Source organism: Salvelinus fontinalis, chromosome 35 (genome assembly GCF_029448725.1).
Source record: "Salvelinus fontinalis isolate EN_2023a chromosome 35, ASM2944872v1, whole genome shotgun sequence".
NCBI lineage: Eukaryota > Metazoa > Chordata > Actinopteri > Salmoniformes > Salmonidae > Salvelinus > Salvelinus fontinalis.
In genome coordinates this window covers 22,839,017-22,855,589 of record NC_074699.1, presented here as the reverse complement: position 1 = coordinate 22,855,589, position 16,573 = coordinate 22,839,017, and the positions used below count along the sequence as shown (strand labels likewise).

General features: G+C 46.8%; 1 protein-coding gene across 1 annotated transcript in view; it reads left to right on the top strand.

Moving 5' to 3' along the window:
• The window catches only part of LOC129834573 (transmembrane protein 266-like), a 91,166-nt gene that overhangs the window by 55,611 nt on the left and 18,982 nt on the right, over window positions 1–16,573 (top strand). The window contains exons 5-7 of the mRNA XM_055899683.1: window positions 384–457; window positions 3,405–3,461; window positions 13,100–13,238. Coding sequence (XP_055755658.1) covers window positions 384–457; window positions 3,405–3,461; window positions 13,100–13,238 — 270 coding nt within the window. The remainder of the gene's footprint in view (window positions 1–383; window positions 458–3,404; window positions 3,462–13,099; window positions 13,239–16,573) is intronic.

Here is a 16,573-nt window from a genome sequence, read left to right as displayed (position 1 = left end):
ACTGTCCTGGCTGTCCTGTTGCCAGCTCTGGAAAGACACATGGAGGGAGTAGGACGGAGGGAAGGAGGATGGGGGGGAGATGGAGAGGTACAGGGAGATAAAGGGAGGGATAAATGGGCTGATGGACTGATGGATGGGGAAAGAGAGGTAGAGCAGGAGCATTCACAACACTGCTAGATGGAAATGAGGATTAGTGGGAAAAGGCATGATGTAATATCAATGCACCATTCTTCTGACAGATTTGGAGAAAAAATAAATATGGCTGGACAGATGTAGACATTCACAGGACATGGTAGTGTTGCTCTTGATTCCATTAAGAACAAGCAGTAAAAGTGGAATCATCCTTTAATATACACATTTTTCTCTTTTGTTATTTATTCCAGTTGCCAATGCTATTCAATTTGCCAGCGTCATCCATTGGATCAGCCTTGCCATCCTTTCACTCTTCTTCACTGAGGTAATGAGACACACACACACACACACACACACACACACACACACACACACACACACACACACACACACACACACACACACACACACACACACACACACACACACACACACACACACACACACACACACACACACACAGGTGTCAGAGGGGAATGGTATTCAAGGTCTATATATTAAAAACAAAACTATAGTTACTGTAACTATAGAGACCTTGACTTATTAAATGGTCATAATAATAATATTTTTCCTATCCACCAATCAGAGAATGTCCCTCGCTGCTTCTCTCTTACAGTGGAGCCGTTGTTGTCACAATGTGCTACTGTATGATGAATGAGACAGGCCACTTTTACATTGTCACCCTTTCATCATGATTAGATTGTAACTCTATCATTTTCCCTTTCAAAATCAAGGACTCTCCCAACCCTGATTCAAATGTAACTATATCATCCTCCTTTTCAAAATAAAGGACCCTCCCAACCCAACACTAGTGTGTGTTACTGTACATACAGTAGATGTATGTAATGGATCAGGTAAGATCAGACAACTAGGAGGGCCATTGTACAGTGTCCAGGATCAATATCCTTTTCTCACATTCTAATTGATCGAAAGACTCTGGTGAAAAAGTACCCTTCAAAGATACAGTTGAAGTCGGAAGTTTACGTACACTTAGGTTGGAGTCATTAAAACTTGTTTTTCAACCACTCCACACATTTCTTGTTAACAAACTATAGTTCTGGTAAGTCGGTTAGGACATCTACTTTGTGCATGACACAGTCATTTTTCCAACAATTGTTTCCAGACAGATTATTTCACTTATAATTAATTCACTGTATCACAATTCCGGTGGGTCAGGAGTTTACATACACTGAGTTGACTGTGCGTTTAAACAGCTTGTAAAATTCCAGAAAATGATGTCATGGCTTTAGAAGCTTCTGATAGGCTAATTGACATCATCTGAGTCAATGGAGGTGTACCTGTGGATGTATTTCAAGGCCTACCTTCAAACTCAGTGCCTCTTTGCTTGACATCATGGGAAAATCTAAAAAATAAATCAGCCAAGACCTCAGAAAAAAAATTGTAGACCTCCACGAGTCTGGTTCATCCTTGGGAGCAATTTCCAAACACCTGAAAGTACCACGTTCATCTGTACAAACAATAGTATGCAAGTATAAACACCATGGGACCACGCAGCCGTCATACCGCTCAAGAAGGAGACGCATTCTGTCTCCTATAGATGAACGTACTTTGGTGCGAAAGGACCTTGTGAAGATGCTGGAGAAAACAGGTACAAAAGTATCTATATCGACCGGAAAACGAGTCCTATATCGACATAACCTGAATGGCCTCCATAAAAAAGCCAGACAACGGTTTGCAACTGCACATGGGGACAAAGATCGTACTTTTTGGAGAAATGTCCTCTGGTCCAAACAAAAATATAACCGTTTGGCCATAATGACCATCGTTATGTTTGGAGGAAAAAGGGGGAAGCTTGCAAGCAGAAGAACACCATCCCAACCGTGAAGCATCATGTTGTGGGGGTGCTTTACTGCAGGAGGGACTGGTGCACTTCACAAAATAGATGGCGTCATGAGGAAGGAAAATGATGTAGATATATCGAAGCAACATCTCAAGACATCAGTCAGGAAGTTAAAGCTTGGTCGCAAATGGGTCTTCCAAGTGGACAATGACCCCAAGCATACTTCCAGAGTTGTTGTAAAATGGCTTAAGGACAACAAAGTCAAGGTGAGGCCTCCCGGGTGGCGCAGTGGTCTAGGGCACTGCATCGCAGTGCTAACTGCGCCACCAGAGTCTCTGGGTTCGCGCCCAGGCTCTGTCGCAGCCGGCCGCGACCGGGAGGTCCGTGGGGCGACGCACAATTGGCATAGCGTCGTCCGGGGTAGGGAGGGTTTGGCCGGTAGGGATATCCTTGTCTCATCGCGCTCCAGCGACTCATGTGGCGGGCCGGGCGCAGTGCGTGCCAACCAAGGGGGCCAGGTACACGGTGTTTCCTCCGACACATTGGTGCGGCTGGCTTCCGGGTTGGAGGCGCGCTGTGTTAAGAAGCAGTACGGCTGGTTGGGTTGTGCTTCGGAGGACGCATGGCTTTCGACCTTCGTCTCTCCCGAGTCCGTACGGGAGTTGTAGCGATGAGACAAGGTAGTAATTACTAGCGATTGGATACCACGAAAATTGGGGAGAAAAGGGGGTAAAAAAAATAAAATAAAAATAACAAAGTCAAGGTATTGGAGTGGCCATCACAAAGCCCTGACCTCAATCCCATAGAACATTTGTGGGCAGAACTGAAAAAGCGTGTGCGAGCAAGGAGGCCTACAAACCTAACTCAGTTACACCAGCTCTGTCAGGAAGAATGGGCCAAAATTAACCCAACTTATTGTGGGAAGCTTGTGGAAAGCTACCTGAAACGTTTGACCCATGTTAAACAATTTAAAGGCAATGCTACCAAATACTAATTGAGTGTATGTAAACTTCTGACCCACTGGGAATGTGATGAAAGAAATAAAAGCTGAAATAAATCATTTTCTCTACTATTCTGACATTTGACATTCTTAAAATAAAGTGGTGATCCTAACTGACCTAAGACAGGGAATTTTTACTAGGATTAAATGTCAGGAATTGTGAAAAACTGAGTTTAAATGTATTTGGCTAAGGTGTATGTAAACTTCCGACTTCAACTGTATATGTTACTTTCTGTGACCATGTAGAAAAGGAAGGCTTGAGTCAAAGAAAGCCTACATTCACAGTATAAAAATGGAGACTGTACCTTACTTGTCCTGTCTTTTTTTGTCCATATTCAAATGACGTTTCAGAATGTGTTGAAGATGTGTTGAAACCTGAGGAGAGTGAGAATATTTCGCATGTCATGGGAGAGGTTGTATTTGTCTTTTTTCCTCCCCTTCCATCCTTTCTCGCTCTCCCTCTTTTCACAGACTGTCTTCAGGATTGTAGTCCTTGGGATTTGGGACTATATTGAGAACAAAGTAGAGGTAAGATTAATTGCGTAAGCTTCATAGCAAGTAATGAAAATATAATATAATGAAAATATAATAACTTTCCCTCGAGAAATCATCGTTTTATCATTGATTTTTTTTTTCTTCCACAAATCAATTCACATTACACTTGTTAAATGTTAAATGCTGCCAAAAAGTCTGCGTGCATTGTAATCTTCCTCATATAATAAACATCAATGTAATATCTCCTAATGACAGTGTGTAATATCTCCGAATGACAGCGTGTAATATCTCCTGATAGTGTGTAATATCTCCTAATGACAGCGTGTAATATCTCCTGATAGTGTGTAATATCTCCGAATGACAGCGTGTAATATCTCCTGATAGTGTGTAATATCTCCTAATGACAGTGTGTAATATCTCCGAATGACAGCGTGTAATATCTCCTAATGACAGCGTGTAATATCTCCTAATGACAGCGTGTAATATCTCCTGATAGTGTGTAATATCTCCTAATGACAGTGTGTAATATCTCCTAATGACAGTGTGTAATATCTCCTGATAGTGTGTAATATCTCCTAATGACAGTGTGTAATATCTCCTAATGACAGTGTGTAATATCTCCGAATGACAGCGTGTAATATCTCCTAATGACAGCGTGTAATATCTCCTGATAGTGTGTAATATCTCCTAATGACAGTGTGTAATATCTCCTAATGACAGTGTGTAATATCTCCGAATGACAGCGTGTAATATCTCCTAATGACAGCGTGTAATATCTCCTGATAGTGTGTAATATCTCCTAATGACAGTGTGTAATATCTCCTAATGACAGTGTGTAATATCTCCTAATGACAGCGTGTAATATCTCCTAATGACAGTGTGTAATATCTCCTAATGACAGTGTGTAATATCTCCTAATGACAGTGTGTAATATCTCCTAATGACAATGTGTAATATCTCCTAATGACAGTGTGTAATATCTCCTAATGACAGTGTGTAATATCTCCTAATGACAATGTGTAATATCTCCTAATGACAGCGTGTAATATCTCCTAATGACAGTGTGTAATATCTCCTAATGACAATGTGTAATATCTCCTAATAACAGTGTGTAATATCTCCTAATAACAGTGTGTAATATCTCCTAATGACAGCGTGTAATATCTCCTAATGACAGTGTATAATATCTCCCAATGACAGCGTGTAATATCTCCTGATAGTGTGTAATATCTCCTAATGACAGTGTGTAATATCTCCTAATGACAATGTGTAATATCTCCTAACGACAGTGTATAATATCTCCTAATGACAATGTGTAATATCTCCTAACGACAGCGTGTAATATCTCCTAATGACAGTGTATAATATCTCCCAATGACAGCGTGTAATATCTCCTGATAGTGTGTAATATCTCCTAATGACAATGTGTAATATCTCCTAACGACAGCGTGTAATATCTCCTAATGACAATGTGTAATATCTCCTAATGACAATGTGTAATATCTCCTAACGACAGTGTATAATATCTCCTAATGACAATGTGTAATATCTCCTAATGACAATGTGTAATATCTCCTAATGACAGCGTGTAATATCTCCTAATGACAGTGTGTAATATCTCCTAACGACAGTGTATAATATCTCCTAATGACAATGTGTAATATCTCCTAACGACAATGTGTAATATCTCCCAATGACAGCGTGTAATATCTCCTGATAGTGTGTAATATCTCCTAATGACAATGTGTAATATCTCCTAATGACAGTGTATAATATCTCCCAATGACAGCGTGTAATATCTCCTGATAGTGTGTAATATCTCCTAATGACAATGTGTAATATCTCCTAATGACAATGTGTGATATCTCCTAATGACAGTGTATAATATCTCCCAATGACAGCGTGTAATATCTCCTGATAGTGTGTAATAGAGGTTGACCGATTATGATTTTTCAAAGTCGATACAGATACCGATTATTGGAGGACCAAAAAAGCCGATACCGATTAATCGGGCAATTTTTATATATATATTTGTAATAATGGTCCCGTGGTCCCGTGTGGCTCAGTTGGTAGAGCATGGCGCTTGCAACGCCAGGGTTGTGGGTTCAATTCCCACGGGGGGACCAGGGTTCAATTCCCACAGGGGGACCAGGATGAATATGTATGAACTTTCCAATTTGTAAGTCGCTCTGGATAAGAGCGTCTGCTAAATGACTGTCACGATCGTGTGGAGGATTGATGGACCAAAACGCAGCTTTAGGAAAATATGCCATCTTCTTTTATTTTTAAAAGATGACGAAAATAAACACGACACACTTTAACAAACTATACAAAACAATAAACGACCGTGAAGCTAAATAACGTTGTGCACATACACACACAGGCTACAAACGTTCTACATAGACAATTACCCACAACCAATGAGAGCCTATGGCTACCCTAAATAAGGCTCCCAATCAGAGACAACCGAAATCAGCTGTCTCTAATTGGGAACTCATTCAGGCAACCATAGACTCTCCTAGACCACTAAACATACATAGACAACACTAGACACATGTACTCCACACAAACCCATATACTATACAACAACCCCTTTACCATAAAAAACACCCAAAACCAACAAAACACAACCATTCCCCATGTCACACCCTGACCTAACTAAAATAAAGAAAACAAAGAATACTAAGGCCAGGGCGTGACATAACCCCCCCCTTAAGGTGCGAACTCCGGGCGCACCATTACACAGTCTAGGGGAGGGTCTGGGTGGGCTTCCATCCACGGTGGCGGCTCCGGCTCTGGTCGTGGTCCCCACGTCACCACAGTCCCTAACCACCTCCTTAGCTTCCTCAAAATGACCCCTCTCCACATTAACCCCATTGCATTAAGGGGCAGTTCCGGACTAAGGGGCAGCTCCGGACTAAGGGGCAGTACCAGGGTAAGGGACAGTCCCAGGATAAGGGGCAGCACCAGGATAAGGGGCAGCTCCGGACTGAGGAACGGCAGCTCCGGACTGAGGGACTGCAGCTCCGGACTGAGGGACTGCAGCTCCGGACTGAGGGACGGCCGATGGCTGGCTGACGGATCTGGCTGCTCATGGCTAGCTGACGGATCTGGCTGCTCATGGCTAGCTGACGGATCTGGCTGCTCATGGCTAGCTGACGGATCTGGCTGCTCATGGCTAGCTGACGGATCTGGCTGCTCATGGCTAGCTGACGGATCTGGCTGCTCATGGCTAGCTGACGGATCTGGCTGCTCATGGCTAGCTGACGGATCTGGCTGCTCATGGCTGGCTGACGGATCTGGCTGCTCATGGCTGGCTGACGGATCTGGCTGCTCATGGCTGGCTGACGGATCTGGCTGCTCATGGCTGGCTGGCGGCTCTGGCAGATCCTGTCTGGTTGGCGGCTCTGGCAGATCCTGTCTGGTTGGCGGCTCTGGCAGATCCTGTCTGGTTGGCGGCTCTGGCAGCGCCTGTCTGACGGACGGCTCTAGCGGCTCCTGTCTGGCTGGCGGCTCTAGCGGCTCCTGTCTGGCGGACGGCTCAGTAGGCTCATGGCAGACGGGCGGCTTTGCAGGCTCATTGCAGACGGATGGCTCAGATGGCGCTGGGGAGACGGATGGCTCAGATGGCGCTGGGGAGACGGATGGCTCAGATGGCGCTGGGGAGACGGATGGCTCAGATGGCGCTGGGGAGACGGGCAGTTCAGTCATCGCTGTGCAGACGGCAGACTCCTGCCGGCTGAGGCGCACTGTAGGCCTGGTGCGTGGTGCCGGGACTGGTGGCACCGGGCTGGGGACACGCATCTCAGGGCTAGTGCGGGGAGAAGGAACAGGGCATACTGGACCCTGGAGACGCACATTAGGCCTAGTGCGTGGTGCCGGCACTGGTGGTATCGGGCTGGGAACACGCATCTCAGGGCTAGTGCGGGGAGAAGGAACAGGGCATACTGGACCCTGGAGACGCACATTAGGCCTAGTGCGTGGTGCCGGAACTGGTGGTACCGGGCTAGGGACACGCATCTCAAGGCTAGTGCGGGGAGCAACAACAGGGCACACTGGACTCTCAGGGCGTACTATAGGCCTTGTGCGTGGTACCGGTACTGGTGGTACCGGGCTGAGGACCCGCACATCAGGGCGAGTACGGGGAGAAGGAACAGTGCGTACAGGACTCTGGAGACACACAGAGGGCTTGGTGCGTGGTGTAGGCACTGGTGGTAATGTGCTGGAGACACGCACCACAGGGCTAGTACGTGGAGGAAGAACAGGGCTCTGGAGACACCCAGGAAGCTTGATGCGTGGTGTAGGCACTGGTGGTAATGGGCTGGAAACACGCACCTCAAAGCTAGTGCGGGGAGCAGGAACAGTGCGTAAAGGGCTCTGGAGACGCACCTTAGACCTAGTGCTTGGTGCCGGAACTAGTGGTACAGGGCTGGGGACATGCATCTCAGGATGAGTGCAAAAAGTAGGAACAGGACACACCGGGTTGTGAAGGTGTACTGGAGACCTGGTGTGTATAGCCGGCATCAAATGTTCCGGAACTTTAACACAAGTTTCAGGCTGAGTACGAGGAACTGACACAGGTGGCATCGGACAGCTAATACGCTCCTCAGGGAGAATGCATTGCATACTCTGCCAAACCAACAGCTCTCTCTCTTCACTCTCCTCCAATTTCTTCAACAACTCTTCGAATGTCTCATAATCTCCCCTTCGTTCACTCTCCTCCAATCTGTCCAATAACTCCTCGACCCACTCAGACTCACCCCTCAACTTCGCCGACTGCTCCAAGTGCCCCCCCCCAAAATTTTTTTTGTGCTGTCTCTTGGGCTTCCTCCCGTGTCGCCGTGCTGCCTCCATCTCTGCCTTGGGGCAGTGATATTCCCCTGGCTGTGACCAGGGTCCTCTCCCGTCTAGAATTTCCTCCCACGTCCAGGAGTCTTGACATTGCTGCTGTTGCTTTGTTTTCCGCTGCTTGGTCCGATGGTGGGTAATTCTGTCACGATCGTGTGGAGGATTGATGGACCAAAACGCAGCTTTAGGAAAATATGCCATCTTCTTTTATTTTTAAAAGATGACGAAAATAAACACGACACACTTTAACAAACTATACAAAACAATAAACGACCGTGAAGCTAAATAACGTTGTGCACATACACACACAGGCTACAAACGTTCTACATAGACAATTACCCACAACCAATGAGAGCCTATGGCTACCCTAAATAAGGCTCCCAATCAGAGACAACCGAAATCAGCTGTCTCTAATTGGGAACTCATTCAGGCAACCATAGACTCTCCTAGACCACTAAACATACATAGACAACACTAGACACATGTACTCCACACAAACCCATATACTATACAACAACCCCTTTACCATAAAAAACACCCAAAACCAACAAAACACAACCATTCCCCATGTCACACCCTGACCTAACTAAAATAAAGAAAACAAAGAATACTAAGGCCAGGGCGTGACATAACCCCCCCCTTAAGGTGCGAACTCCGGGCGCACCATTACACAGTCTAGGGGAGGGTCTGGGTGGGCTTCCATCCACGGTGGCGGCTCCGGCTCTGGTCGTGGTCCCCACGTCACCACAGTCCCTAACCACCTCCTTAGCTTCCTCAAAATGACCCCTCTCCACATTAACCCCATTGCATTAAGGGGCAGTTCCGGACTAAGGGGCAGCTCCGGACTAAGGGGCAGTACCAGGGTAAGGGACAGTCCCAGGATAAGGGGCAGCACCAGGATAAGGGGCAGCTCCGGACTGAGGAACGGCAGCTCCGGACTGAGGGACTGCAGCTCCGGACTGAGGGACTGCAGCTCCGGACTGAGGGACGGCCGATGGCTGGCTGACGGATCTGGCTGCTCATGGCTAGCTGACGGATCTGGCTGCTCATGGCTAGCTGACGGATCTGGCTGCTCATGGCTAGCTGACGGATCTGGCTGCTCATGGCTAGCTGACGGATCTGGCTGCTCATGGCTAGCTGACGGATCTGGCTGCTCATGGCTAGCTGACGGATCTGGCTGCTCATGGCTAGCTGACGGATCTGGCTGCTCATGGCTGGCTGACGGATCTGGCTGCTCATGGCTGGCTGACGGATCTGGCTGCTCATGGCTGGCTGACGGATCTGGCTGCTCATGGCTGGCTGGCGGCTCTGGCAGATCCTGTCTGGTTGGCGGCTCTGGCAGATCCTGTCTGGTTGGCGGCTCTGGCAGATCCTGTCTGGTTGGCGGCTCTGGCAGCGCCTGTCTGACGGACGGCTCTAGCGGCTCCTGTCTGGCTGGCGGCTCTAGCGGCTCCTGTCTGGCGGACGGCTCAGTAGGCTCATGGCAGACGGGCGGCTTTGCAGGCTCATTGCAGACGGATGGCTCAGATGGCGCTGGGGAGACGGATGGCTCAGATGGCGCTGGGGAGACGGATGGCTCAGATGGCGCTGGGGAGACGGATGGCTCAGATGGCGCTGGGGAGACGGGCAGTTCAGTCATCGCTGTGCAGACGGCAGACTCCTGCCGGCTGAGGCGCACTGTAGGCCTGGTGCGTGGTGCCGGGACTGGTGGCACCGGGCTGGGGACACGCATCTCAGGGCTAGTGCGGGGAGAAGGAACAGGGCATACTGGACCCTGGAGACGCACATTAGGCCTAGTGCGTGGTGCCGGCACTGGTGGTATCGGGCTGGGAACACGCATCTCAGGGCTAGTGCGGGGAGAAGGAACAGGGCATACTGGACCCTGGAGACGCACATTAGGCCTAGTGCGTGGTGCCGGAACTGGTGGTACCGGGCTAGGGACACGCATCTCAAGGCTAGTGCGGGGAGCAACAACAGGGCACACTGGACTCTCAGGGCGTACTATAGGCCTTGTGCGTGGTACCGGTACTGGTGGTACCGGGCTGAGGACCCGCACATCAGGGCGAGTACGGGGAGAAGGAACAGTGCGTACAGGACTCTGGAGACACACAGAGGGCTTGGTGCGTGGTGTAGGCACTGGTGGTAATGTGCTGGAGACACGCACCACAGGGCTAGTACGTGGAGGAAGAACAGGGCTCTGGAGACACCCAGGAAGCTTGATGCGTGGTGTAGGCACTGGTGGTAATGGGCTGGAAACACGCACCTCAAAGCTAGTGCGGGGAGCAGGAACAGTGCGTAAAGGGCTCTGGAGACGCACCTTAGACCTAGTGCTTGGTGCCGGAACTAGTGGTACAGGGCTGGGGACATGCATCTCAGGATGAGTGCAAAAAGTAGGAACAGGACACACCGGGTTGTGAAGGTGTACTGGAGACCTGGTGTGTATAGCCGGCATCAAATGTTCCGGAACTTTAACACAAGTTTCAGGCTGAGTACGAGGAACTGACACAGGTGGCATCGGACAGCTAATACGCTCCTCAGGGAGAATGCATTGCATACTCTGCCAAACCAACAGCTCTCTCTCTTCACTCTCCTCCAATTTCTTCAACAACTCTTCGAATGTCTCATAATCTCCCCTTCGTTCACTCTCCTCCAATCTGTCCAATAACTCCTCGACCCACTCAGACTCACCCCTCAACTTCGCCGACTGCTCCAAGTGCCCCCCCCCAAAATTTTTTTTGTGCTGTCTCTTGGGCTTCCTCCCGTGTCGCCGTGCTGCCTCCATCTCTGCCTTGGGGCAGTGATATTCCCCTGGCTGTGACCAGGGTCCTCTCCCGTCTAGAATTTCCTCCCACGTCCAGGAGTCTTGACATTGCTGCTGTTGCTTTGTTTTCCGCTGCTTGGTCCGATGGTGGGTAATTCTGTCACGATCGTGTGGAGGATTGATGGACCAAAACGCAGCTTTAGGAAAATATGCCATCTTCTTTTATTTTTAAAAGATGACGAAAATAAACACGACACACTTTAACAAACTATACAAAACAATAAACGACCGTGAAGCTAAATAACGTTGTGCACATACACACACAGGCTACAAACGTTCTACATAGACAATTACCCACAACCAATGAGAGCCTATGGCTACCCTAAATAAGGCTCCCAATCAGAGACAACCGAAATCAGCTGTCTCTAATTGGGAACTCATTCAGGCAACCATAGACTCTCCTAGACCACTAAACATACATAGACAACACTAGACACATGTACTCCACACAAACCCATATACTATACAACAACCCCTTTACCATAAAAAACACCCAAAACCAACAAAACACAACCATTCCCCATGTCACACCCTGACCTAACTAAAATAAAGAAAACAAAGAATACTAAGGCCAGGGCGTGACAATGACTGTAATGTAATGATAATGATCAATACTCAATTAACACTTTTATTTTAACTTAATATAATACATCAATAAAATACATTTTGTCTCAAATAAATAATGAAACATGTTCAATATGGTTTAAATAATGCAAAAACAAAGTGTTGGAGAAGAAAGTAAAAGTGCAATATGTGCCATGTAAAAAAGCTAACGTTTAAGTTCCTTGCTCAGAACATAAGAACATATGAAAGCTGGTGGTTCCTTTTAACATGAGTCTTCAATATTCTCAGTTAAGAAGTTTTAGGTTGTAGTTATTATAGGACTATTTCTCTCTATACTGTTTGTATTTCATATACCTTTGACTATTGGATGTTCTAATAGGTACTTTAGTATTGCCAGCCTAATCTCGGGAGTTGATAGGCTTGAAGTCATAAACAGCGCAATGCTTTTACGCATTGCGAAGAGCTGCTGACGAACGCAGTAAAGTGCTGTTTGAATGAATGCTTACAAGCCTGCTGCTGCCTACCACCCTTCAGTCAGACTGCTCTATCAAATCATAGACTTAATTACAATATAATAACACACAGAAATACGAGCCTTAGGTCATTAATATGGTAAAATCCGGAAACTATAATTTCGAAAACAAAACGTTGATTCTTTCAGTGAAATACGGAACCGTTCCGTATTTTATCTAATGGGTGGCATCCATAAATCTAAATATTCCTGTTACATTGCACAACCTTCAATGTTATGTCATAATTACGTAAAATTCTGGCAAATTAGTTCGCAACGAGCCAGGCGGCACAAACTGTTGCATATACCCTGACTCTGTTGCACAGAACGCAAGAGAAGTGACACAATTTCCCTAGTTAAAAGAAATTCATGTTAGCAGGCAATATTAACTAAATATGCAGGTTTAAAAATATATACTTGTGTATTGATTTTAAGTAAGGCGTTGATGTTTATGGTTAGGAACACATTGGTGCAACGACAGTGCTTTTTTCATGAATGCTCTTGTTAAATCACCTGTTTGGCGAAGTAGGCTGTGATTCAATGATAAATTAACAGGCACCGCATCGATTATATGCAACGCAGGACAAGCTAGTTAAACTAGTAATATCATCAACCTCACCGTGGCTCCTTGCTGCACTCGCCTAACAGGTAGTCAGCCTGCCATGCAGTCTCCTCGTGGAGTGCAGTGTAATCGGCCATGATCGGTGTCCAAAAATGCTGATTACTGATTGCTATGAAAACTTGAAATCGGCCATAATTAATCGGCCATTCCGATTAATCGGTCGACCTCTTGTGTGTAATATCTCCTAATGACAGTGTGTAATATCTCCTAAGTCTGTAACAGTGTGGCATGTGATGTGTGTGTGTTTGTGTGTACACATTGTGTGTGTGCTTGCGTGTGTGTGTCTGTGTGTCTGCTCCCTGCAGGTGTTTGACGGGGCAGTCATCGTGTTGTCCCTGGCTCCTATGGTAGCCTCCACGGTAGCCAACGGCCCCAGCAGTCCCTGGGACGCCATCAGCCTCATCATCACCCTGCGCATCTGGAGGGTCAAGAGAATCATCGACGGTGAGACTGAGGGTGGAGCAGACCAGAAGCTCCCTTGTGTCCCTGCTTCCCCTGTCTGCCTGTCTGTCTGTCTGTCTGTCTGCCTGTCTGTCTGTCTGTCTGTCTGTCTGTCTGTCTGTCTGTCTGTCTGTCTGTCTGCCTGCCTGCCTGCCTGCCTGCCTGCCTGCCTGCCTGTCTGTCTGTCTGTCTGTCTGTCTGTCTGTCTGTCTGTCTGTCTGTCTGTCTGTCTGTCTGTCTGTCTGTCTGTCTGTCTGTCTGAGCCCTGCTGGTGGATGTCTTACTAGAGTGATCCTGACCTAGCTATAGTCATCGTCCCTCTCAGTCAACAGCTTTCCTTAGTGTTCTTGGTATTACTCTTAGATGGATGGTTAGTTAGTTTGGTAGGATTGGTTCTAGTGAGATATTATTGAAAAATTCAACAACCTTACGTTGTACCAACAGATGACTTTGAACTTTAACTATCAGTCCTTAATTATTACACCTGACTGATCTTCTACGAGAGGGACTACGACTGGGATACGTGGTTGTCTCACCTAGCCATCTTCAGATGAATAAACTTTGTAAGTTGCTCTGGATAAAAGTGTCTGCTAAATGACAAAAATGTAAAAAATGTATTATATTTTTGATTTACAATTTTAGCGCTAAATTCGAAAATATCATACTTCACCTAAGGATGATAAAGTCTATTGCTTATTCAATACATGATTGGCAGCACGACCCCATTCTCCCCATGATTATACACATTATTTACTATTCACAGCAATATAATTATTGATCGTCCCTCGGAGTAAATTGCCACCCGTTCTCCACTTAAACTGGTATTGATCCTAAGCCCTGTTTAAACAGATTTAGAAAAGCCATGATAATGACTATACTGACTGTTCTATGTTATGCTAATGTAATGCAGATGGATTTCTAACAGGAGGTCACCCTCAGTCTCAGTGAGAGCTGTGCATGATCAACCTACAGACCTCAGTCTCTCTAACTATAGACAGTATACTTACATCACCATCAGCTCTGCGTGTCTGTTCGACCAATCTCCAGACCAGAAACAGTGTACATACAGTACATCACCCATGTAGTCTACATAAGACCTACATAGACCTACATACAATGAGTGTACAAAACATTAAGGACACCTGCTATTTTTGTGACACAGGCGGACCAGGTGAAATCAGGTGAAAGCTATGATCCCTTATTGATGTCACTTGTTAAATCCACTTTAAGGGGAGGAGACAGGTTAAATAATGATTTTTAAGCCTTGAGACATCGAGACATGGATTGTGTATGCACCATTCAGAGGGTGAATGGGTGAGACAAAAGATTTAAGTGCCTTTGAATGGGGTATGGTAGTAGGTGCCAGGCGCACCAGTTTGTGTCAAGAACTGCAATGCTGCTGGGTTTTTCATGCTCAACAGTTTCCCATGTGTATCAAGAATGGTCCCCCACCCAAGGGACATCCAGCCAACTTGACACAACTGTGGGAAACATGGGCCAGTATCCCTGTGGAATTGCCCTGACCAATTGAGGCTGTTTTGAGGGCAAAGGGGGGGGCAAACTCAATTTTAGGAAGGTGTCCTTAATGTTTCCGCCTCAGTGTAAGAGCTACATAGAATCTGAAATACTGTACATATAGTTTGTACTAGTATTTTTGCCAATACAGGTGAAGTGAATTAATTTGTCAGCTCTGCATGCTAAATATGATAGTAGCATTTTGAGAAAGTAAGTTAAAATCCAACACTAGTCATATCAGAAAATGGTGCAGTGATCATGATGTGGTACATCTAAATCATGTTAACTTGTTTTTCTACTTCAACAGAAGAAACGCCCAACGGCACTGATTCATTCTGCAGCAATTCAATCACTATAGAGAACAACTTAGTCCTTCACATTCCTTCACAGTATCTGTCTCCAGGCGTGTTCGTTTACATGTGTTTGAGTGATTGAGTTGGGCAGTTAGGCAGCCAGCCACACTCAGCAAGAACATCAAACTCACACCTATACAGTAAGTGCAGGAGTGGAGAGCAACATCGATTACACACCAAGAAATATGTAATAAGATAGAATATATTCTTTCCTCTTTCACTGAAAAAGTATCAGATAGATGAATGGTGGGAGAGAGAAGACCCGAGAGAAAGAGATTGGGGAGGGAGAGAGAGAGAGACAGAGAGAGAGAAGGGCAGAGAGAGGGAGGGAGGGGGAGAGAGTGAGATGGTGAGAGAGAGAGAGGTGTGGAGGGGCAGAGAGTGAGATGGTGAGAGAAAGAGAGGGGGGGGGGAGAGAGAGAGCCAGAGAGAGAGAGGTGTGGAGGCCAGGGGCTTTGCACTTGGCCTGAGCTGAGAGGAGAGGTAAAAGTGGAAAAGGCTCTTGTGACAGAGGTGCTGTGGAATCAACCATGGTGCGAATTACACTGCTGCTTGGCATGTCCTGCCACGCCAGCAGCTGTCAGCAGTCACGCACGCACGCACGCACACACGCACATGCTTATTATAGCCATGCACAAATTGGGCAGCTAATAATCCCCACTTCAGATTCCCCTTGGTGAATGTGAATTTGGCTGTGCCTGCCTGCCCCCTCTGCTCTGCTCCCTTCCCCTTGTTAAGTGTGAGTTCGGCTGTGCCTGTCTCCCCCCTTTGCTCTCCCCGGCCCTGAGTTCCGCTGTTTCATCCTCTCCCCTCTGCTGTCTCCCTCCCTCTTCCTGCGTGTTCACATCAACAGCTCTATTAATAGGCTATGGGAGAGCAGAACAGAGCAGAGCTGCTGTAGAGAGATGGTTGCAGGCACTGCCTGCTGTCAGTAGTTCACTAGTAGGTCTCCTCTGCTGTAGAGGGCTTGGTTATTCACTCTGCTGCTTCCCAGTCTGTATGGCCTAGTAATGTGGCCCTACTCAGGAGAGTCAGCAGTAGCAGGAGAGCAGCTGTGCACTGAGGTCACTGTGTAGAACAGAAGAGGGGATATGACTCAGCTGAAGTCAATACCAGAGCATGTGGACTTCTATGTCTTGTGTGTTTAAATATCACATGTATTGGAGGTGCTCATGAATACGTATAATATGTTTTGTATGGCTCTGAGGCCAGGCTGTGTGTGCATGTGTTTGGTTTTGAGTGAAGATATGGTCTAATCCTGTCTCTCTCGCTCCCCTGTCTCTTCCCTCTCTCCCTGTCTCCTCTCTCTCTATCTCTTCCCTCTCTTCTCTCTCTCTCTCTCTATCTATCTCTTCCCTCTCTGCCTCTGCCTCTTCCCTCTCTCTCTGCCTCTTCCCTATCTCTGTCTCTCTCCATATCTGTCTTTTCTCTATCTCTATCTCTTCCCTCTCTGTCTCTTCCCTCTCTCTG